Consider the following 23875-nt stretch of genomic DNA (forward strand, 5'->3'; position numbering starts at 1 on the left):
AGAAAACCGACTTGATTCTCGTAGTACAGTGCATTTACTTGTGTGAACTTGCACGTTAAAACTTCTGGGTTTCGTTGCATGACAGTTTCTGCACATGACTACAGTACAGCCTGATTAATGTTTGTACAGTGAGTACTGTGTATGTACAGATATTTGTTAGTGTTATATACCAGTGATCACACGTGAACATTTTTAATAAGATTAGTCAATTGTTATATTCATGTTGTAGATACGTGAAGTATGAGCGCAGCATAGTGGCAGTCAAAATGACAACCATATATGTACATTGACATACATCATCATCATCATCATCATCGACATCATAATGGACTATATCGTTGCCGCTTCAGCATTTGAAGATGAGGAAGGCTGCTGGCGATGACGTCAGAGAAATGATGAGGGAGGGGGGGGGCGGCTGTTGGCGCTCGGAGCGTCTCTTCATCCTTCTCCACGAGATCACACGATGACATCTGGAGCGGCGGAAGCGAGCTGCTTTTAACCCTTTCGCACTCTGTGCGCGTTCGCTGTTCGAATCCCAGCTTTATTGCAGTGATTATCCTGTCATTTGGAGTCAATCCAGAATGCTTCCCTGCTCGTCGTCCTCGCCGATGGAAGGAGGTGAAGAGGAGGAGAAGGAGAAGGACGCGCACATGCACACAGAGGTAAAACCAACCATTCATCCATTCATTCACATGGAACGCACGTAAAGACTTTACATGGAAAAATCACGCATGTCTATGAAGACAATTTGTATTTTGTATATCACAGGACTGTGAGATGATTTATTGTTGTGATTTATGAGCTCACCACCGGCCGGCTTTTTCAGGCTTTCAGACCCCTCCCTAAATTGATGTGCCCACTCAGCACATTTGCACATATACGTATTTATATACACACTTTATGTAGAGTATATACAATATGACTAAATGTAGTATATGAATGTCCACATTTATACACTATATCTATTTTTATGAAAGAAGCAGGTCATGATCCAAAGCAGGCCACATTGTGTGTCAAATCTTTACCGGGAAAAAAAAATAAAATTGTATATTAACACACGACTAGGATGCGTACATTTGCTAGTCAAGTACGCTTGACCCGAGAGGTGACGAGTCATCGCCATGGCAATCTTGAAGACCAATCTCAGGATGCGGGTTGTCACAGTGACGGCTAACGAAGACTTGTTGGGAAGAGGTCATCTGTGGTGCATCACGTGTGTGGCGAGCTAACATACTAATTATGTCTTGAATGGTCAGACCATTGGAGGTTTGTAACGTTCAAAGTTTGTCGTGTTTAATATTTGAAATGAAAAGTGTTTCTAACATTAAATTTTCATAAGGATTCAAGTTTGCAACGTTTCATTTGTGTAACCTTAAAATTTGTAATGTTAAATGCTTGTGGTGATAAATGATTGTAACGTTTAATGTTTGTAACGTTAAGTGTTCATAATGTCTAATGTGTGTAACATGGGTAGGCGGGCGGGCACATAGGGTAAAAAGTGGGTGGGCACGTGCCCCTCAGCCCCCCTCCCCGGTTCCGCCCTGTGTGGTGTGTAATGGTTAATGTTTGTAATGTTCGTAGTGTTAAATGTTTGTAACATTTGTAACGTTCATTTTTTAACGTTTAATGTTTGTAACATTGAATGTTTGCAGGGTTAAGTGTTTTTAATGTTAAATGATCATAACACCGAATGTTTGTAATGTTGAACGTTTGTAATGTTGAATGTTTGTAATTGTAAATGTTCCTTATGCTATGTTTCTAACATTGAATATCAGTAACACTGAATGCTCATGACGTGTAATGTTTGATACCTGAAAGTGTTACATGCTCAAAACATTTTCATAATGGATTTAGGGTTTCATTTACCTAACGTTTAAGAGTTTTAACATTTGTAACGTCCACCCTAATGTTGAATGCCGGCAACATGGTGACAGTGGCACGTGTCCTTGCCGCCTCCTCGGGGGTCGGCTAATGTTAGCTGTTAGTGTGCGAGGCTGCAGGTAGTTGAGTCCCAAAAAGTGGGCCAAGTGCTTCCTGCTGCTGCTGCTTGGGGGAGAGGATGGAGATAGGGAAGGAGGGGGATGTTTCACCTCTCCATGATGCTGTCAGCTCAACGCAGCGTCACACCGACACGCTCGCGCTTAGCTGGCTATGCTCATGCAGGAGGAGAATGTTACGAGAATGGCATCGATGACGCCGACGGAAATAAAAGCAGTAAACGCGGTGATCGATATTCAACTAACAATCAAATTGGCTACTAATTTGCCAAGTTCATCATTAGGTAGCGCTATCTCACTGTGTGCAACGCTGTGCAATGCTGCGTGACATTGTGTCATGCTGCTTGTAACATTGTGATATGTTGGTGTCAACATTTGGAACGCAGTGTAACTTCGCATAACACTTTTTAACTTTAGGCAATGCTGCGCAACTCGTCGGAACATCCTGTAAAAACTGAACTTTGAGTAACATTGTGTAACGCTGCACAGTGCGCTCTACCATTATGTAACACTGCATAACACAGCATGTAGTATTTGTTTACATTGAGCACATTTAATGTAACGGTGTGTATTGCCCCATAGAGACTAACCTTGCATAACGCTGTGCAAAGCGGTGTAACGTTCAGAAAAAAAATATATTCGGTAACATTGCATCTAATATCTGTGTAAAGTTGCGGAACATTGTGTTACACTGTGAAACACCACATAACATTGTGGAACGCTGCACAATGCGCTGTAACGTTCCATAGAAAGGTAACACTAAGAAACATTTCATAAATCTCCATATCTAACGCTGCGCAAAATGATGCTACGTCGTGTAACATTTTGCAACATTGTGTAGCGCTCTGTAACATTCCACAGCACTGTGTAATGTTGTGTAATTCCCAGCAAAATGCCATAACATTCCGGACCAATGGAACGCAGTGTGATAGTTCGTAGCGCTGAGCAATGCAGTACAGAAGAGTTTAGCATGTAACCATGTGTAAAATTGCCAAAAACTGTGTGTAATGATGTGTAACATTGTGTAACATCATGTAACGCTGTGCAATGCAACATAACGCTGTAAGTTAATTGTAACTAAATACTTAAGTAGAACATTGTGTAACATTGTGTAGTGTTTTGTAACATTTTATATCATGTAATACTGTGTGACATCATGTCACATTGTGTAAGGCAACAACATTGCATAATGCTGCGAGTAAGTAGTCAGTAGTTAAGTAATACTTGTGTAATGTTGTGTAACATGTAACGTATAATGCAACATAACATTGCATAACGCTGCAGGAAGTTGTAAGTCGGTGGTGCTTTGGGTAACATTGTGTAATGTGTAATATTGTTTAACGGTTTGTGACGGTGTGTAACATCACCTAACATTGTCTAACACACCATAATATTGTGGATACGTTGAAAGTAATCAAGTATCGTGTAACATTGTGTAGCGCTATATAGTATGCGTAGCCTTGTGTGACATGTAACACTGTGTAACACAACATAACGTCGCATAACACAGAGTAAGTCGTTAAGTAGTGCATTGTGTACTGTGTAACATCATGTAATGTTGTGTAACACATCATATTGTTGCATAACGTTGTGAATAAGTTGTAAGTCAGTAAAAGCAAGTACTACTTAAGTAGTACACTGCGTATTGTTGTGTAACACGGTGTAACTTCATGTAACATTGTGTAACGCAACATTGTATCAGTAAGTAAGTAAGTAGTACACTGTGTCACGTTGTGTAACGTTGCGTCCCGCAGTGCAGCAGACTGACGGAGCAGAGGGACGAGGCCGAGAGACAACTCAAGCACATCAAGAGGGGTGAGTCTCAAGAAGTCTGCCTTCACACACTCATAATCAGCGCCTTTACAGAGGCCCCCCTTTGAAAAACGTTTGTCCGTGGTGTTTGAGAGGTGGGTGGGGGGGCGTTCTCAATTGGGGGGTGCTGAAGAAGTTTTCCTTCTCAAAAATCTTGGTCAACGGGGGTGAGGGGGGGGTTGTGGTCACAGTTTTTCTTCAAGGTATTATTTCCTGACAGGGGGTTTGGGCCCTCTATTGGACAGCTATGGGACCCCAAATTCTCAAGGACCTTGGGAAAGTTATACCCTAAACCCAACCTCCCACCCACCCCCGTTCGACACTCACAACACACACACACACACGCACACAGAGTGGGCGTGCCCTGGGGAGGGCAGAGTGTGGTTACCGTGGCGACAGCAGTTTTAGGATCGGAGGAGTCAGTTGTAGGCATCCATTTGTTCTTCCTGTCATGACAATCCACACAGGTAGGAATATATGCTTTATTACTCTTTGTTCTACCATAATAATAAGATTAATCCTTCTTGTACGACAGAAAAAGACATTTGTATTGGAATTTTGAGACTTTTTAACTATTTAGGGACTACTGAGTTTATAGTTATAACGTGATGATAGACAACATAGTGTCCAAAAAGACCCTTTAAAATATAACACATTCATACAAAAGTAAATTAATAGACAAATTATGGAAATTATTACAAAATGAGGGATAGATAATGTGTTAGTTTGTTTGTTTGTTTTTTGCCCCCTTTTGTTTCCATAAACCACAAAACACATTTTGCCTTGGCTCTCTTTAAATTTATTGAATCGTCTTATATATTTATATCTAATATATATATTTATATTAATTATTGTATACATCTCAGTGGCTCATTTAAAAACAAGATATGTTGCCTTAGTTTCAGATACCCTGTTGATGAGATATTGTACGTTCTTTTAAATAAACCCTTAAAACTTACAATTGCAACTACTTGTAGTACATTTGTTCAAATTGAGCCACTGAGAACTAGAATGGGCTAACTCCATTTTGGTCATTTTGGAGGAGAATGGTTTAAAGTTTGATGGCTGAAATAAAATGTGGAGGATTTACAAATTCAGTATGTCAATTATTATACGTATGTCACTAATTACTTTTGTTGGATGTTTGTTTTTACAGAAATTTCAATTTAGATTTTGATGAGATATAATGACACTTAGCGACATATGTACTGTCATATTACTACTGTCATATTATGTGCGAAACGACATGAAATTTTGGCACTAAGCCCACTGTAGTCCTCAATGGCTCATTTGTAGAGACTTTGTGGACAGCTTGTTCATTTGTGGAGATGAAGTGATGACTGTTATTATTAAAAAGGGAACAGTAGAAGCATGAACTCCCATCTACCTCCCCCTCACTCTTGTGTACATTGTGTTTCCTTTGTGTCCTAAGTTTATGTGAGCTAATCCTTTCTTGCAGTACTTAAGTAGAATTTTCACAAAAGCGCACTTTACTAGTGTTTATTTTTCAGACAACGTTTTACTCGCTACATTTATAAACAGATATTTGTACTTTTTTAAGTTTTTTTAAACATCAAACTTCTGAATGGCCTTTGCCCAGCCGATGTGAGCTGTTAAAATATCTCGGGTGGACGCTCACCCCTCCTCACTTCTCATACGCTGAATTATTGAGACTGGAAGTGTTGAATAATTGACTGCACTAACAGCACCTCAGCGGCGCGCATGAATAAATGACACCGAAGGAATAGATGACACCACAGCAAGTCAGCACGTCTTCATTTTGGTCAAACAACAAATTAACTTTCAGTACTGTATGACTTTTTATGTGTTTTATTCTTTGGATTTCATGTCAAAAAAAGTCACATTAAAGACAGACTGGTTGGTGTCCATAAATTCAAATATCTTTTAGTGCCTGTCTCTTTGAGGGCCCCACCACCTGGAAGTCCTCTGTGCTCTGATCACCCAAATATATTCCAGTCTTTTTTTTTTTTTTTTTGACGGCGTCGCCATTTTACAACGGTCCCATCCCTGGTCCCTTCAGAAACACACAGGTAACATCGGCGCATACCTGAAAGTGTCTGTCATGAAAAATGGGAGCAAAAATAAAGTGTTTCATTTACATTTTTGTTCAGTAGATTTACTTTTATTTCACATATGACTGAAATATACGTAACACAGGTTTGATGTGAGTCTAACGCTGCTTTAATATTAATTTACTTTCACTTTATTATAAATTTCATTCAGTGTAACTTGAGTAGTATGAGCTTATATGGCGTTAATTTGTCCACCATTTTTTTTATAAATGACAATAAGCAACATTTAAGGTGCGTTTAACAGGCTGTAACTTGAGTTTAAATGTGACTTTGATAAAAGTTTAATTCATCCAACATTGAAGTTGAATGAAGATGATCTAACTTGAGTAAAATAAAGAGGAATTTAAAGTAAAGCATGACATTTACCTTATATTTTGAGCTGTGTTTAACCGCTTCATCACCACTTCGAATGACAAAAACAGAACACTAACTTAACTAAGGGTGCAACAAAATGATGCACAACAAAGGAGAACACGCATACAACTACGTTTGTACTATAACACTACGAGAAAACACAAACTAGCATAAAACAAATGGCAATACTAATAAGTCTTGCCGTTGCGCAGTAGGAAACCATATCAGGTAGCAATTTTCTTTTGTCAGCCCAGTAAAGCAGCATGTCGCACATGCCAAAATCCCCCACTGTTTTAATGACAACTAATCAATAAAGTGTCAACAATAAAGAGATTTTACAGACGAAAGACAACCTGTCACATGATCAAAGCTTGTAATATAAACTTGGGCCCAAATGATATTTTGATGACAAAATATATGTACTTAATGAATAAATTAACTTCCTTTTGGTCTCTTAACGCTTACAACAATAAAGATATGAATTACCGGCAGAACATTTGACTGTTTTACAATACGTTGTCCTTTAGTATTTTTTTAGCTTTACAAAAGAGAGAAAAATTGGCCGATTTTCTTTTGCCGATTTATTTTTTTAAGTGTTTGTTTGAAGGTCATTAGCTTTGTCTTGAGTTGAAATGTGTTAAAACTCATTCACTGACAGCTCTCGCAGTTAACATGGATAGCTGACTTCAAAAGCCGTCATTGGCAGTGAATGTGTTTTAAAGTGAAAGAAAAATAAAAATCAGCCAAAAAAATCTGCCGTTTTTATGCTGACTTGAAAAGGGCTAATATCGGCCAATGAATCAGCTTGGGCCTAATATACATCTGAAACTATTAACTATTGTTTCTGTATTGTCTTCTACGTACACACAACAACAGTAAACAATATGATGTAACTGAACAACGTGAGCTCACAGGAAGTACATGGAAAAAAACATTATTAGTGGTCAAGAAATAATGTCAACGTGAAAGCAAATCATCTCACAAAGTGGATCATCCATCCATCCATCCATCCATTTTCTGAGCCGCTTCTCCTCACTAGGGTCGTGGGTATGCTGGAGCCTATCCCAGCTATCATCGGGCAGGAGGTGGGGTACACCCTGAACAGGTTGCCAGCCAATCGCAGGGCACAAACAAACAACCATTCACACTCACGTTCACACCTACGGGCAATTTAGAGTTGTCAATTAACCTACCATGCATGTTTTTGGGATGTGGGAGGAAACCGGAGTGCCCGGAGAAAACCCACGCAGGCACGGGGAGAACATGCAAACTCCACACAGGCGGGGCCCGAGGATTGAACCCCGGTCCTCGGAACTGTGAGGCAGACGCTCTAACCGTGCCGCTCAAAGTGGATCAATGATCTCTAAAAGCATCTCCACTTTGTGCGTGTGTGTGTTTCATTAACGAGACCCACCTGAGTACCATCAGAGTTGTAGACAGGGGCTGCATCGTGCTCTCTCTCAACTCTGTGTCGGACATAATTACTGTTTCCTGTTCAAAATGCACCTTTGTCATGGCATCCTGACATGATAGTGCGCTACAAAACCACAATCATCACTATCATAAAAATTCAACTATTAAACTATAAATTAGTCAATGATTTCAATTTACCGTTTCACCCTTTCACCACTTTTAACTCTTTAACCCTTTGATCACTGCTCATGATCGCTAAGATTTCCATCTGAACTCTCACCTTTTGCAAATGCACCGATTGTTATCATTTGTTTTGTGTGTGCGTGCCCGTGCGTGTGTGTGTCAGTGTCTCAGATGGTGATCGAGGAGGTGAACGTTCTACAGACTCAGCTGGAAATCGAGAAGTCGTGTCGGGAGAATGCAGAGGCGCTCGCCACCAAGGTCCGCGTAATCCTCGGTGGGATTAGCTGCCATTTGCGCCCTCAGCATGACTCGGCACAATACGGCTGACATCTTCTGCCGCGTCAGGAAAAAAAGCATCAACACTATTCAACACTCAAAGATACACAAAACTAGTTCAGGCATGGGCAAATTTTGTGGTCAGGGTCCTTCGTAGATGACAACAATAGTAGTTTAAAATTACTTGAAATATGTAAAATAGTTCATTTGAAAAATGTAATAATTTATAACCATTGTTAAAAAGTAACTAATTTATTTAGTAGAGTGAGTATTTTAATTTAATTTAAAAAAGATTTACAATAAATCAAATCAAATGAATTAAAATAAATGAATGTAAAATTGTATTAACCAATTTTAGGAAAATGTCAAAATTAATGTAGCAAATAAAATATTTTTAATGAAATGAAATAAAACATTTTACATTTTAATTCATGAATTTCACCCACACCTAAGATAAAATACATCATAAAAATATACTAATGTCATACTGCTGCAGATCATAGCAATCCGCAATAGCGTTCAAATACGCCTCCAAGTAGCTGTAAGCAGTATAGTGATGACATGAGAGTAATTTGATTTGACGCTTTGATCTTTTGCAATAAGTCTAAATCTGTCATAAAAGTGGTACTGATTGACACCTGTGATGCAGCTAAACAGCGAGAACAGGAAGTTGAAGTACCTGAGCCTGTCGTCGCGGCCGCCGTGTTTGGATGAGATGCTTCCCAGCATCTCCGACTGCATCGCCATGGAGACCGACGACGGCGAGACACCGGAAGACGATATGATACGATACCAGCAGCAGGTCAAAGGTAAAGCACTGGAACAGAAACAGGAAGAGAAAAGTGAAGTAAGCAAAAGTATGGGGACACACAGGAAGTTCAAAAGAAAATGTAGACATAAGTATTGGGACACAGAAAGGAAATTAAAACATGGAGTTTGGACAGAAGTATTGGGATACAAGAAGTGGAAATTGTAAAGTAAATGTGGGTAAACGTTTTGGGACACACAGGAAGTGGAAAAGAAAATGTGGACAACATGAAGTGGAAAGTGAAGTGGGCAAAATATTGGGACACACAGGAAGTGAAAAAAAATGAAGACATAAGTATTGGGACACAGACAGCAAATTAAAACATGGAGTTTGGATCAGTATTGGGACACAAGAAGTGGAAAGAGTAAAGGTGGGCAAAGGTTTTGGGACACATAGAAAGTGGAAAAGAACATGTGGACAACAGGAAGTAAGATAATGGGCAAAAGTATTGGAACCCAAATTAAATGAGAAGTATTGGGCAGAAGTATTAGGACATAAGGAAGGAAATCAAGACAAAAGTATTAGGACACACAAGAAGTGAAAATAAAATGCAAACAAAAGTATTGGGACACAGGAAGTGAAAAGAAAATGTGGACAAATGTAGTAACATAAGTGTGCATGTGTGTGTGCGTGCGCGTGTGAATGTGCATGTTTGTGCGCGTGTGTGAATTTTTGTGTGCTTGCGTGCGTTCGTGTGAGTGTCTTTCAGAGCGGCGAGAGGCGATGAGTAACTTGTTGGAGGAGAAGAAAAACTTCCTGTGTCAGATTGATGAGCAGCAGAGAAGAATCGAGGAGCTGAGCGAGAAGGTCGTCTTCATCTTCTTGTTGTTTTTTTAAATTTTCCCTTCAACATTGTTATGAATTGAGATGATTGATATTGACGGCACGGACGACGATTGCAGTCCGAACGAGACGAGCGAGAAATGAAGCAGCTTCGTGATACCGTCGAGCAACACAACAAAACCATCAAGCGCTTCAACAGAGGTGAGAGATTACGTCATCCGAACACGTGACATGGACTGGCGACCATTTTGTGTGCCCTGAGATTGGATGGCGTCAATTGTTTTGTTCTTAAAGAGGTATATTTTGCTTGAAAAAGGAATATCTTATTAATTTATTTATCTGTGGAGAATAATAACAATAATAATAATAATTATTATTGTTATTACTATTATTTGCTTTTAACTTTGAAATTGTTAATTGTTTTGTATTGTTTTATTGTTATTGATGTTCAGCACTTTGCTTCAGCTTTGGTTGTTGTTGAGGACAAGCTGGATGTTTCTATTTTTGATTTCATGAAATTTGGTATGCATTTGAATCATGAGCAGACCCACAAAAATATCTCAAGAAGCCATGCTCAAAAAGACACAGGAAGTATGCCATTTTGCGAGCCGGGATCATTAACGGCATTTGTGGCACCCACCCGCCAGTGTCCGTGATGGCGACGCAGGAGTACGAGGGCATGAGGGAGCAGCTGGACCTGGAGCAGAGCCTTCGCATCAAAGCCGAGACGTATGCACATGAGGTCAGAAAACAACAAAAACAACATTTTTAAAGCATGTTAACTTAAAGGTGGCATATTATAGAACATTTATTTTGTAATGTTCATGTGTCGGCAGTCAAGTGTGAAATAAATAACCAAGTCAATTTTAAGTTATCTCTCTATTTGTGTAAATTGCACTTCCGCCCTCACTGTGACATCACAATATGGCAATTGACAAAATCCCACCCCCACATTGACTTTCTCACTGACGGGGCAAAGTTCCACAGTGAAAGAAATGCTTTGACTTGGCAACCAAAGCACAATCATAGCAAAGCGAAAAGGTAAGCAGAGCTGCAGGGTTTGCACAGATTGGCATTAGCATTAGCTTGTGATAATAATGTTGTATAATGTATAATAATGTAATGTATAATCATATTCATCTTATTGAAAAACATCTTAGAGATGGGGGTATTTATGTTTAGCGATGTCATCCACCACGCTGCTACATAAATTGACTGTACTGTTGATATATTGACAATAGATATGTGTGTAAAATGCAAAATTTTAGCCACAAAAATACTATCTTGTGGCTTTGAAACAGGTGTAATGTATGCTCAAAATAATACTGTGTGTTTTGGCCACAAAATACTAAATATTGGTCACTATATACTAATTTGTATGGATTCGGGCTGATACCGGCCTTATTTCAATGTTTCGGGTCCTCGTGAAAGCTGCCAATACCAGCCACCGATACGTAAAGCAAAAAAATATGACATGGAGTAAGTCCTCCTCGCCAGTAGTTGGCAATATACTGCAGCTGTTTGACATATTGTCGAATCATCATGTGTGTTGTTCACAATTCTCATCATTGTCATTGTGTTCATGGAAAATCTTATGCATCAAAAGTACTAGTGGGGTCAGTACCCAGTAATGGTAAGTACTCTTAGCTAGGTATCGATATTGAAAAAACTTTTATATCGAACATCAATACTTGGACAACGTATTGTAAAACAGTCAAATACTTGTCACAATATAAATATAACACGTGCACAAAATGTTAATTTGTGGCCACAAAATAGGTATAACGGGCACATGAAGTACTTATTTGTGGCCACAAAAATGCTAATTTGTGGCCATGGAATAGCAATAACATGCACAAACACTTTTTTTGTGGCCACGTAATACAAAATTGTGGCCATTAATCAGCTGTATCGTGTGCTCGAAATATTATTTTGTGGCAAAGAAATAGCTATTACGTGCACACGAAATACTAAATTGGGGCCACAAAATGCTAAATTGTGGCCACAATATAACTATATATAATATATACTGTATTTGTATGCAAGAAATACATGATTTTACCTGTTGTCTGCAGCCAGGTTGGCACTGCAAATGAGAATATGTTCTCAATTGCCTGACCTGGATAAATAAAGGTTAAGTAGATTCTAAAAATGCGTAATTTCGTAACTTGGTAATGAAATGCTGCGATCACTAACGTGCTGTTGCTCTGCGTGTTGCAGATGCTGGTGAAGCAGAAGGAGGCCAATCGTCAGAGTGCGCTGCTGCTGCAGAGCGCCGAGCCGACGCTGCGGCTGCTCAGCGCCTTGGAGGAGGTCGCCGTCCTCACCAAGACGCTGGAGGCCGAGCGGTTGCAGCATCAGCAACAAGTAACGATGAACACATTTACATTTCATCTTTTAAATGTCTGTAATTCCTTCCAAATTTCAATGGGCAAAATTAACAAGTGAGATAACGTGGTTGCAAAAGAGCGCACACCCTTTTATAACTGGGTACGTGGCTTCAGAATTGATCAATCACATTCAAACCCATGTTAAAGTTCAGATGTTCTGATAGGCTTTTCCTGCCATTTTTGTAATCGCATCTCACAGTACAAGACACGGACAGCACAAGACACGGTCTTATCTTACTCTCATTTTTTTAAGCACAAAACTTGGTATTTGAACAGAATCCAGGTGGCGGCTTTCCTGTGTGGAGTTTGCATGTGAGCCGGGTGCGCCTCCTCGCCTTCCTCACACCCATCCATCCATCGATTTTCTGAGCCGCTTCTCCTCACTAGGGTCGGGGGTGCGCTGGAGGTTATCCCAGCTATCATTGGGCAGGAGGCGGGGTACACCCTGAACTGGTTGCCAGCCAATCGCAGGGCACATACAAACAAACAACCATTGGCACTCACATTCACACCTACGGGCAATTTAGAGCCTCCAATTAATGCATGTTTTTGGGATGTGGGAGGAAACCGGAGTACCCGGAGAAAACCCACGCAGGCACGGGGAGAACATGCAAACTCCACACAGGCGGGGCCGGGGATTGAACCCGGATCCTCAGAACTGTGAGGCTGATGCTCTAACCAGTCGTCCACCTTTCCGCCCCTTCCTCACACGTTCCCCAAAAATATGTATACGTTCCGCTTATCCTCACTAGGGTAGCATCTTGAAGACTCGAAGTTGTCCTTAGGTGTGAATATGAGTGTGAATGGTTATTTGTCTATATGTGCCCTGCGATTGTCTGGCGACCAGCCCTGACAGCCTATTTCTGTGTGTGTGTAGGTGTGTGAGCTGCAGTCCGAGCTGGACGACAGCGTTGCGAAGAAGAATCTCAAGAGTCTGCAGAGGCAAGTGGAGCTGCTGGAGGAGGAAAAGAAAGACGTGGAGGGACGACTGGAACACGCGGAGAAGAACATCCAACAGCTGCACACACAACGTATGTACAAACACACACAACCTTACACGTGTAGGTTCTAATATCCTGTGTCCAGTGGCACACTGTATGTCTTATGTACTGTGATTTATGTCCTGCATTCTGTGTTCTAAATATTATGATCTGTGTCCTGTGTTTCATGCCCTTTGACTATGTATACTATATTTTTCCTGTCCTATGTCCACTGTTCTATGCCCCATTTTATGTTCTATGCTCCCATGTCCTGTGTCCTATGTACTACATTTGATGAGCTGTTGTTGTACTACATGTACTGTATATTCTATGTCCAATCAACTTTTTCTATGATCCGTGTTTTGTATTCTACATTTTATATTATGGTTCAATGACAGGGATGTTCATACTCACCATATAGACAATATAAATGTATAAACCATGTGACAAATTTTGAACAGACTTTTATTTACTTTTATTAAAATAGAAACTAAAAATATATATAATTTGTTGTTAGTAAGCGGCACGGTGGACGACTGGTTAGAGCGTCAGCCTCACAGTTCTGAGGTGCGGGGTTCAATCCCCGTCCCCGCCTGTGTGGAGTTTGCATGTTCTCCCCGTACCTGCGTGGGTGTTCTCCGGGCACTCCGGTTTCCTCCCACATCCCAAAAACATGCATGAATTGGAGACTCTAAATTGCCCGTAGGCATGACTGTGAGTGTGAATGGTTGTTTGTTTGTATGTGCCCTGCGATTGGCTGGCAACCAGTTGAGGGTGTACCCCGCCTCCTGCCCGATGACAGCTGGGATAGGCTCCAGCACGCCCGCGACCCTAGTGAGGAGAAGCGGCTCAGAAAATGGATGGATGGATGTTGTTAGTAATATTAAAATATGCCACAAATTTATTATATTCTTTACATGTATTTTTTAAAAGTGTGATATTTTGTAACATCCAAATTTCTTTACAAATTAATTTTTTTGCTTAAAAATCATTGTGTGCTGCCTGTCAACATTTATTTCCTCTACATTACTACTTATATTTTTTTGTAAATACACTATTTTATATTTTATATCTTTTATTTTTCATTATTTACATACACGTTTGCACTGGAGCAGGAGCTGCTTTCAATCTTATTGTACATGTGTATAGTAACAAAAATCTATTGTGACCTATGTTTAATTTATCTACTAGAATATGTGGCGGGCCAATAAAAAACGTGCAGCAGGCCGCAAATGGCCACTGCGCTGGATTTTGGAAAATTAAAATTATCCTATGATATATCGTCTATTATCTATGTCTTATGTACTTTGTCTATGTCCTGGGTTACGTTTTCTGTTATGATGTCATTATTGAACGGTTTAACAGCTGTGTGGCCTATGTTCTATGTCCTTTAATTTATGTGTCCTATGTTCTGTGATCGATATTATGTTCTATAACTATCTTGGTCCTGTGTCTTTGTACTTTGTCCTGTGGTCTACGTTCTCTGTTCCTTCTCTGTTGTTTTTAACACAAAACCAACAGCAGATGTCATCTTCTTCTTGTTCTCGTCCACAGTCCAGCTGCTCCAGAGGGTCGCCATAACGACCGACCCGACTCCACCTCCCCCTCCACCGCCCCCTCCTCCTCCTGCTCCCATGACTCCCAGTGTTGCTCCGCCGCCAACGCCGCTCCCGCAGCCGCCACCCCCACCTCCTCCCCCCCCCTCCTCCCCCTCCTCCGCCTCCTCCGTCCAGATGCAACCCCCTCAGGTGAGGAGCAACTCAGTTTCTCCACGCACAACAACCAAAAAGCATTATTGGTGGCCGACTGGTTAGCACATCTGCCTCACAATTCTGAGGTTGTGGGTTCAAATCGGCCTCGCCAGTGTGGAGTTTGCATGTTCTCCCCATGCCTGCGTGGGTTTCTCCGGTTACTCCAGTTTCATCCCACATTCCCAAAAACTTAATTGAAAAAACTAAATTGGCTGGAGGTGTGAATGTGAGTGGTTGTTTGTTTATATGTGCTCTGCAATTGGCTGGCGACCAGTTCAGGGTGTGCTCCACCTCTCGCCCAGAGCCAGCTGGGATAGGCTCCAGCACGCCCGCGACCCTCGTGAGGGTAAGCGGTACGGAAAATGGATGGATTATTACAGTGGTAACTTGACTAAAATCAACATGTAGCTAGGTTCAAGGTGTATTGTTTGTGTCGCCACCAAGTGGACAATTTATGAAGTGTTTCAAAAGTGACATAACTGCATTGAAGTGTCAGTAACACGTCTTTGAATGACCTTATACTTGTTCAGTTCTCTGATCGCCATCATGAGAAAGACGTCCAAAGGCTCCAAAACATCTCTGAAGGTGGAGCAGCCTGCAGGTGACGGCCATCTTTGTGAACATGCTAACTAGCTTGTACATGTTAACTAATATTCAAACGTGTTTCTGCGTCTGATGATGAGTCTAGCTAACATTAGCACACACTAATTTTAATGTCCTTTTAGTGTCTGATGACGATGCTAGCTAGCTCGCTAACACATGCTAACTAATATGTGAACTTAATTTGTGTCTGATGATGATGCTAGCTAGTTCGCTAACATGCTAACATTTGAACGAGAGCTGTTGATTGATTAACATTTGTAATTGTGATTAACTGTATGATATCCATAGTTAACTTGCGATTATTTGCAAAATATTCACTTTTATAAAATTTTGTATGTATTGTAAATACAAGTTTTTAATATCCTTATCAACATATTAGTGGACAAATATGCTAAACCTTATGCAAATATATTTAGTATTGCAACATTTCAAATTCAAGCCAAACAAGAAACAACCGATAGGCATGTACTTTAAAGCTGTTATGATCCTGTACTGTACTTTGTACCGTACTGTTACTGTAAAACTAAACACACAACAAAAAGAATTATACAGATAATACTTTTAAATACAAGTACTTCATTTTACAAATAGCTTAGTTCCAAAGATCATTACCTTAATGCTAACACACAATGTAAAATTGACCGGCTAGCAGAAATTAGCATCGAAGTCACAGTAGTCATGTATCTTCAAATCACAATATTCAGACACAAATGCTGTATGAAAAGATAGATAGATAGTATAACAATACTCACAGACATGTATCCTTTCTACCCTGCAAAAAACAAGTTTTATTAATGCAGTTCAATCGCGACTTTCTGCTTCTGGTCTTTTAACTAATGTTGATGTGTTATCTGCATGTGTGTACCACACTGCCCCTCAGAGGCCAAGGCATGCACAGCAGGAACAACACACTGATCAAGGCACACACAACAGGCATGGTACAAAACCAATTAAGGGTCGTGCCTTAAGTGAACGTTAAAAAAATTATTAGCGTTAAAAGGACTTTGCGTTAATGCGTTTTTAAGGCATTAATTTCGACAGCACTAGTTTGAACATCGATTTAATGTCTGATGACGACACAAGCTAACTTGTTAACACATGCTCAGTGCCTGATGACAACACTAGTGAGCACGTACTTATTAACGTTTAAATGTGTTTTCAGCCTCTGATGACGCCGTGAAGGTGAAGGCCGTCAATGAGATGATGGAGCGTATCAAACATGGTGTGGTGCTGCGACCCGTCAAGAGTCAGGACAGCAAGGTCAGGACGTTTGTTGTTCGTTAGCTTTTTTGTCGTTTTTCTAGCGTGATGCTGACATTTCCTGGCCACCATTCACATGATGCCGTTTTGTCTCCCCTCATGCCTAACTGAAACTTGAATGACGCTGCAGAGAGTCGCCGTCAGAGTGAGAACTGTACATTGACAAATGCATACAGTACGTAAGCAAAGTAGTAAATTGTTTGTGTTTTGCTTTGTTGTTCAGCAACCTCAAGCCAGTGAGGAGAAATCTCAGGAGAGTGCTATGGACGAACTCAAAGGCATCCTGGTACAACACAAGCATGTACGCACGCACAAACACAAACAAACTACCCTTTTTTGTGCTCCCCCTTCAGGAGACGGTGAAGCGCAGTCCTAGCCGAGGCTCCCAGGAGGCGCCATCACCAACGGGGAAGAAGGATAGTGAGCTGGAAGTTATCCTGAGAAGACGACGCAACAAGGCGGGAGGGGCCGGATCTGGAGGTACAACAGTCACTACTGGAGTTCACGCTATAGGAACTCATGCCGTATTTGACTCTCCTGACTCTCATTATGTAGTCGAGTCTCTTAGCTCTCATGTTGTAGTTGACTCCACATTATGTCTAGTTGACAATTTGGGCTCTCATATTGTCATTGAGTCTCACGGCTCTTGTGTCGTAGTTGAATTTATTGGCTCTCCAGTCTAAAAACTGGAGTGTATAATTATTTTTTGTGAAAAAAAAGTCATTTTCACCCAAGCTACTACTAGAGGAGATGACACAATGCTGATTAAGACAATTAGCTCCTCTAACATCTTGCTGTATTTTTCAGTATTTGATTTTTCCACCTGTGCTCGCAGCAGTTTCCGACAGGGGAATTGTCTTTTTCTGACACCGAGCAGCCAGACCGTCTTTCCTGCCAGGTTCCCGATTTGTCTGAGTTCTTCCTCAACAAAACAGAATAAAAATGTAGAATGTTATAGACTCCTCACATACAAGGGGCCCCCTACATCATATCGAAGCAACAGTTTCTGTTGTTGTAACGCTGAATTTCAGTCTAGGAGACCCCAGAACTTACATTATAGTTTAAATTGATTCTGTAGGCTCTCATGTTGTAGTTGAGTCCTTAGGCTCTTATGTCCTAGTTGACTCTCTTGGCTCTTATGCTGTAGTTGACACAATAGGCCCTCATGTCGTCGTACGTTGTTGACATTCTAGGCTGTTATATTGTCATTGAGTTGAAAGGCTTTCATGTCGTAGTGGAATCAATGGGCTCTCGTGTCACAGTCGACTCTGTAGGCTCTTCTGTTGTAGTTGACTACATTGCTTCTCATGTCGTGGTTGACTCTATAGACTATTATTATTGATTCTCTAGGCTCTCGTGTCGTAGTTGACTATTTAGGCTCTCATGCTGAAGTTGAGTCTCAAGGCTCTCGTGTTGTAGTTGACTCCTTAGGCTGTTTTGTAATTGATTCGGTAGTCTCCCATGTCGTATTTGACTCTTCGTTTTGTCCAGTTGACAGCCGGCTGTCATTTTGACACTGAGTATCAAAGCTTTTTTGTCGTAGTTGACTCGGTTAGCTCTCATGTTGTGGTTGAGTTTTTAGACTCTTTTGTAATTGACTTTCTCGGCTCTCATGTCTTAGTTGATTCTCTTGGGTCTTATGTCGTAGTTGACTTTCTAGGACTAAGCTCAAATCATAGTTGACTCTCTTGGCTTTCATGCCGTTGTTGTCTCTCTAGGCTCATGTCATTGTTGACTCTCTTTGCTCTCATGTTGTAGTTGACTCCATCGGCTCTCGTGTCATAGTTGACTTTTCAAGACTCTCTTGTAGTTGATTATCTAGGTTTTCATGCCTTAGTTGACCCTCTAGGCTAATGTCATAGTTGGGTGTCAAGGCTCATCTCATAGTTGACTCTCTTGGCTTTCATTCCGTAGTTGACTCTCTTGGCTCTCATGTTGTGGTTAACTCACGAGACTCTTTTGTGGCCAACTCCCTAGGGTCTCATGTTGTAGCTGACTAAATTTGCTCCATGTCATTGGTGAGTCTCTTTGCTTTCATCTCATTACATTTGAACAGAGTGATGTCAATACGTTGAGTGATGCTCAGTAAGGTTTACACGGAGCTCATTGAACCGGCTGGTGGGTTGACATGATGTCCCACCATCAGTGATTGGAACACCATGGGGTCACAGTAACAACAGGGCATGCAGACTTCACATTAACTTCATGCTTCAGGCTATGTCACGTGACCTGCAGTGTCAGCATGTCTTCAGTAGAGTCAAAGTCAGGTCATGTCATTGGTTGATTGATGTTTCCATTGGGAATTTTTGAACAGACTCCAGCTCGACCTCATCCACTCTACAAATTATTAGAACAGTACACTCAAACATGATTGGACGCTGTCATTCACACGGACGATGCAAAATTTAAATGCTTACCTTGATTTAATTTAATTTGTAATAATCTGTGACTGAGTTTGTAACTTTATTTACCTTTATCTGAAATTGCGAGTCAGATGCAGGATGCTCGGCAGAAGTTTAAATGTTTGCCGCCGCCAAATGTGTCTGAAGCTCTCTTGTAGCTCAAATTTGGACTCCCAACACAAAGCAAGAAAATTGGTCACGCAATGGAAGTGTTTGTTTGATTTTGTTTTTCCATGTCTCATGTCGTAGGAAAACTATGCTCTCATGTTGTGTTTGAGTCTTTAAAGGCTCTCATGTCGTAGTTGACTCCATGTTCTCATTTGGAGTTTGAGTCTCTCAGCTCTCATATCATAGTTGACACTCAAGGCTCTCATGTCATAGTTGACTCTCTTCCTCTCATTTAGTCCTGTGGTAATTGACTGTAATCTTACATGTTGTATTGTCTTTTTTTCCTGGTCAGATGAGCGTGATGGTCATCTGAGTCACGTGTCATCCTGCGACAGCCTGAACGGGAGACGCGCCAGCAGCGAGTCTGGAAAAGATCCGGACGGTTCTGTCACACCGTCCAACTCCATTGCGGGTCCATGGGCAGTCGGGGAGAAACGAGGAAATGGGCCGGGACCTGTGGTGGTGAGGAGGAGGAGCTCGGACAAATCGGGATTCTGGCAGGAAAGACGATCTGGCTGCTCCATGTCGGAAAAAGAGACGGCCGATTCTCCTGTTGGAAACGGCTACGAGCACAGGTGGAAGACCAAAGAGGGTCTTTAATTTATTATTTGTGATTGTTTTGATTGTCAGTCATCCAGATCAAGGTAATCTACAAAAAAAAGTAATGGCGGCAACTTGACTCTTCTTGGTTGTTGAAGACATTGTACCTTTAATCCATAAGGTTTCTTCACTTCTAAAGTTTGGATGTGGAGTCCGCTATATATGTCTCTGATGTGGGTGGTCACAATAGGGTTGTTGTTATTCTTGTTGTTGCTTGGTGTGGCTAGTGAACAACTGTTTTGCATAAAAACCAGTCGTTCACCTGTCTGGTGGCCAAATGACTGTCTAGCGTCTACTTTTCCAGGGGAATGAGACAATATTTAAGGGAGAAAAGTCAGGATATTGTTGTAAGCAGGCGTAAACCTCCTCCTTTGTTTAGCTAGGGTCATTCTAGTTTGACCCTGTCCACACGGAAATGTTTTTTCGATGTTTCGTCCACATGGAACCGGCATTTGGGGAGTTTGAATACAATCGTTTTTAAAACTGTGTCCCAGAGTGAATACATTTGTAAATAATGCACACGCGTTTCCATGTGTGCAACTTTCCTGAGAAGTTAATCTAGTTCCAGTTCCCGTGTGACCATGTGCTAACATTGCCAAAAACAACAATAACAATGGTGGATCACAGTGTTGGCTGTTCTTTACCTTGGCGGTGATTTGGGCTTTTGTTTCCGAAGCAGAAGTTCTACCTCGTTGTCAGTCCACACCAATCTCTCCTTTCTTGCCTGCTTCACATTACTTGTCATTGTTGTAAGTGTATATCACACAGGCTTCTTATGCTGCTTTTGGTGACTTCTTGTCTCAGCATTACAGCATCTTTGTGTGGAGAATAAAAAAAAAAAAAAAAGATTCTGTGTTTAACGGGACATTTTAAAAACAAAAACGAAATAGATCATCTCTATTTCCTTGTGGATATGGCCTTAGAGAGGGTCTTTCTCGTTTGACATTCTTGACTTCTTTGAAACCAGCAGTCTTTTGGGTCAGGAATTCTGTCAAGAATTTTGACATTGTGATCCTCAAAGGAAAGTCCTTTATTCTTTGTGAGAGGCAAAGTAACTCCTTATTCTGACCCCGGAGAGGCTGCCGTTGTCTTGTGTAGAGGTTGCTTGGTCTCTCCAATGTTGAGGTGACTGCACTCCTCACTGCACTTCAACATTCCAAGTTTCTCTGACAAAGCAGCCATGTAAGGGAGCACCACATTCTGCTCCCTGTTTTTATCCACAGGATCGGGTTTATAGTGGCCCTTCTTCTCCTGGTGGATTTGACAAAGGCCTAGTTAGGATACCTAGTTAGTTGAAAAGTAAAGCTTTTTGGATTTAAGATGAAACATCTTCACCAACCAAAAGTCCATTTGCTACCCTTATACTTTGGTGAGTTGATTCAAGAATTCCCAATTAACATGACTCGTCTCCACTCCGCAGTGTCACTCTGGATACCGCAGCAGCAAAGATGCCTATCCAGTCCAACGGTGTCGAGAATGGCAAGGATGCGCATACAGCCATCTTTGTGGTGGGCGAGATGTACGGCGGCGATGCTGACGGTGACAGCCAGGGTGCTCTCTGAGGATGTTAGCCTAATATGCACGCTTAAATCACAAACAGATGCAAAGATTCCTGACGCTGTACGTTTTTTTTTACAACAAACACGTGAGGTTTTGTCCAGGTTCATGCTAGCAGGCTAACGTGCTAAATTGCTAACAACCATAGCCTGTTAGGCCACATGAGTGACATTTTTAAAATGCAGACGCAATGAAATACTTACTTTACAAAACAAACAATGAACAGACACTGTACATTTTGTACAAACACATGAGGTTTTGTTCAGGTTCATGCTAGGAGGTTAACATGCTAACATAATAATGACCTTCAGTAGGGCGAGGATGCGTGCACCACCATCTTTATCATGGGTGAGATCAATGGCGACGAAGCTGAGGGTGGCTGCCAGGGGGCGGTCAGAGGCTGTTTTCCTAATATGCACGCTTAAATCACAAACAATGCACAGACGCTGACGCTGCACGTTTTTTACAACAAACACATGAGGTTTTGTTCAGGTTTATGGTAGCAAGATCACATGCTATAGTGCTAACAACCATATCCTGTTAGGTCACATCACTGACATTTTTGAATGCAGACAAAATTTAACACTTATTAGCTCAGAAAATAAACAATCCAAAGACACTGTACATTTTTTACATTTTGTTCAGGTTCAGGCTAACAGGCTAATGATGATCAGCCACGTTATTTACACTTAAACATTCATTCTCCCATAAAACAAACGCTTCACATACACTAGCTGTACTGTTATTATTTTTTTTAACACAGAACACAGTGAGGTTTTGTTCAGGTTTATGGTAAGATGCTAACGTTCTGACATTGACAGTCTGTTAGGTCATATGACTGACATCATTTGATATGCGGACACACTTTACCAACTATCCACAGATGCTGATGTTTTACCTTTTTCCCTCCACTCCCAACCAAACCATGAGCTTTTTTGAGGTTAATCTCGAACATTTTTTAATGACTACAGCCTGTTAGGTCAGAAAACTGGCAGCATTGTACAACCCCAATTCCAATGAAGTTGGGACGTTGTGTTAAACAGAATACAAAGATTTGCAAATCATGTTCAACCTATATTTACTTGAATACACTACAAAGATTTAATGTTCAAACTGATAAACCTTATTGTTTTTAGCAAATAATCATTAACTTAGAATTGTATGGCTGCAACACATTCCAGAAAAGCTGGGACAGGTGGCAAAAAAGACTAAGAAAGTTGAGGAATGCTCATCAAACACCTGTTTGGAACATCCAACAGGTGAACAGGGTAATTGGGAACAGGTGGGTGCCATGATTGGGTATAAAAGGAGCTTCCCTGAATTGCTCAGTCATTCACAAAGATGGGGCAAGGATCACCTCTTTGTGAACAAGTGCGTGAGAAAATAGTCGAAGAGTTTAAGGACAATGTTCCTCAACATACAATTCCAAGGAATTTAGGGATTTCATCATCTACGGTCCATATTATTATCAAAAGTGTCAGAGAATCTGGAGAAATCACTGCATGTAAGCGGCAAGGCCGAAAACCAACATTGAATGCCTGTGACCTTCGATCCCTAAGGCGGCACTGCATCAAAAACTGACAGCAATGTGTCAAGGATATCACCACACGGGCTCAGGAACACTTCAGAAAACCAATGTCAGTAAATACAGTTCGGCGCTACATCCGTAAGTGCAACTTGCAACTCTACTATGCAAAGCAAAAGCCATTTTTCAATGAAACCCAGAAACGCTGCCGGCTTCTCCGGGCTCATCTAAGATGGACTGATGCAAAGTGGAAAAGTGTTCTGTGGTCCGACAAGTCCACATTTCAAATTGTTTTTGGAAATTGTGGACGTCGTGTCCTCCGGGCCAAAGAGGAAAAGAACCATCCGGACTGTTATGGACGCAAAGTTCAAAAGCCAAGCATCTGTGATGGTATGGAGAAACATATGCTGCCATCCAAGCAACGTCTTTTTCATGGACGCTCCTGCTTATTTCAGCAAGACAATGCCAAACCACATTCTGCACATGTTACAAGAGCGTGGCTTTGTAGTGGTACTAGACTGGCCTGCCTGCAGTCCAGACCTGTCTCCCATTGAAAATGTGTGGCGCAGTATGAAGCGTAAAATACAACAACGGAGACCCCTGACCGTTGAACAGCTGAAGCTGTACATCAAGCAAGAATGGGAAAGAATTCCACCTACAAAGCTTCAACAATTAGTGTCCTCAGTTCCCAAACCTTTATTCAATGTTGTTAAAAGAAAAGGTGATGGAACACAGTGGTAAACATGACCCTGTCCCAGCTTTTTTGGAACACGTTGCAGCCATGAAATTCCAAGTTAATGATTGTATATATATATATATATATATATATATATATATATATATATATATATATATATATATATGCAAAGTAATGCTAGGGCCTTTAAAAAATATTTTTGGGTATGTTACTTAAGTGAAGC

The 23875-nt window shown here is 41.0% G+C and overlaps 1 protein-coding gene across 1 annotated transcript; it reads left to right on the forward strand.

Annotated features, from left to right (window-relative positions):
* The first annotated feature begins 386 nt into the window (after nucleotides 1–386).
* On the forward strand, nucleotides 387–22475 carry shtn3 (shootin 3). Its single transcript, XM_061787650.1, is given in 18 exon segments — nucleotides 387–662; nucleotides 3752–3812; nucleotides 8016–8110; nucleotides 8778–8937; nucleotides 9646–9743; nucleotides 9839–9920; nucleotides 10367–10461; nucleotides 11940–12086; nucleotides 12987–13140; nucleotides 14644–14783; nucleotides 14785–14837; nucleotides 15371–15441; nucleotides 16606–16703; nucleotides 16834–16848; nucleotides 16927–16989; nucleotides 17057–17183; nucleotides 19566–19848; nucleotides 21294–22475. Coding segments are annotated over 18 exon segments (1965 nt in total). The 5' UTR covers nucleotides 387–581; the 3' UTR covers nucleotides 21436–22475.
* The last annotated feature ends 1400 nt before the right edge of the window (nucleotides 22476–23875 follow it).

Source organism: Phyllopteryx taeniolatus, chromosome 10 (assembly GCF_024500385.1).
Source record: "Phyllopteryx taeniolatus isolate TA_2022b chromosome 10, UOR_Ptae_1.2, whole genome shotgun sequence".
Lineage (NCBI taxonomy): Eukaryota > Metazoa > Chordata > Actinopteri > Syngnathiformes > Syngnathidae > Phyllopteryx > Phyllopteryx taeniolatus.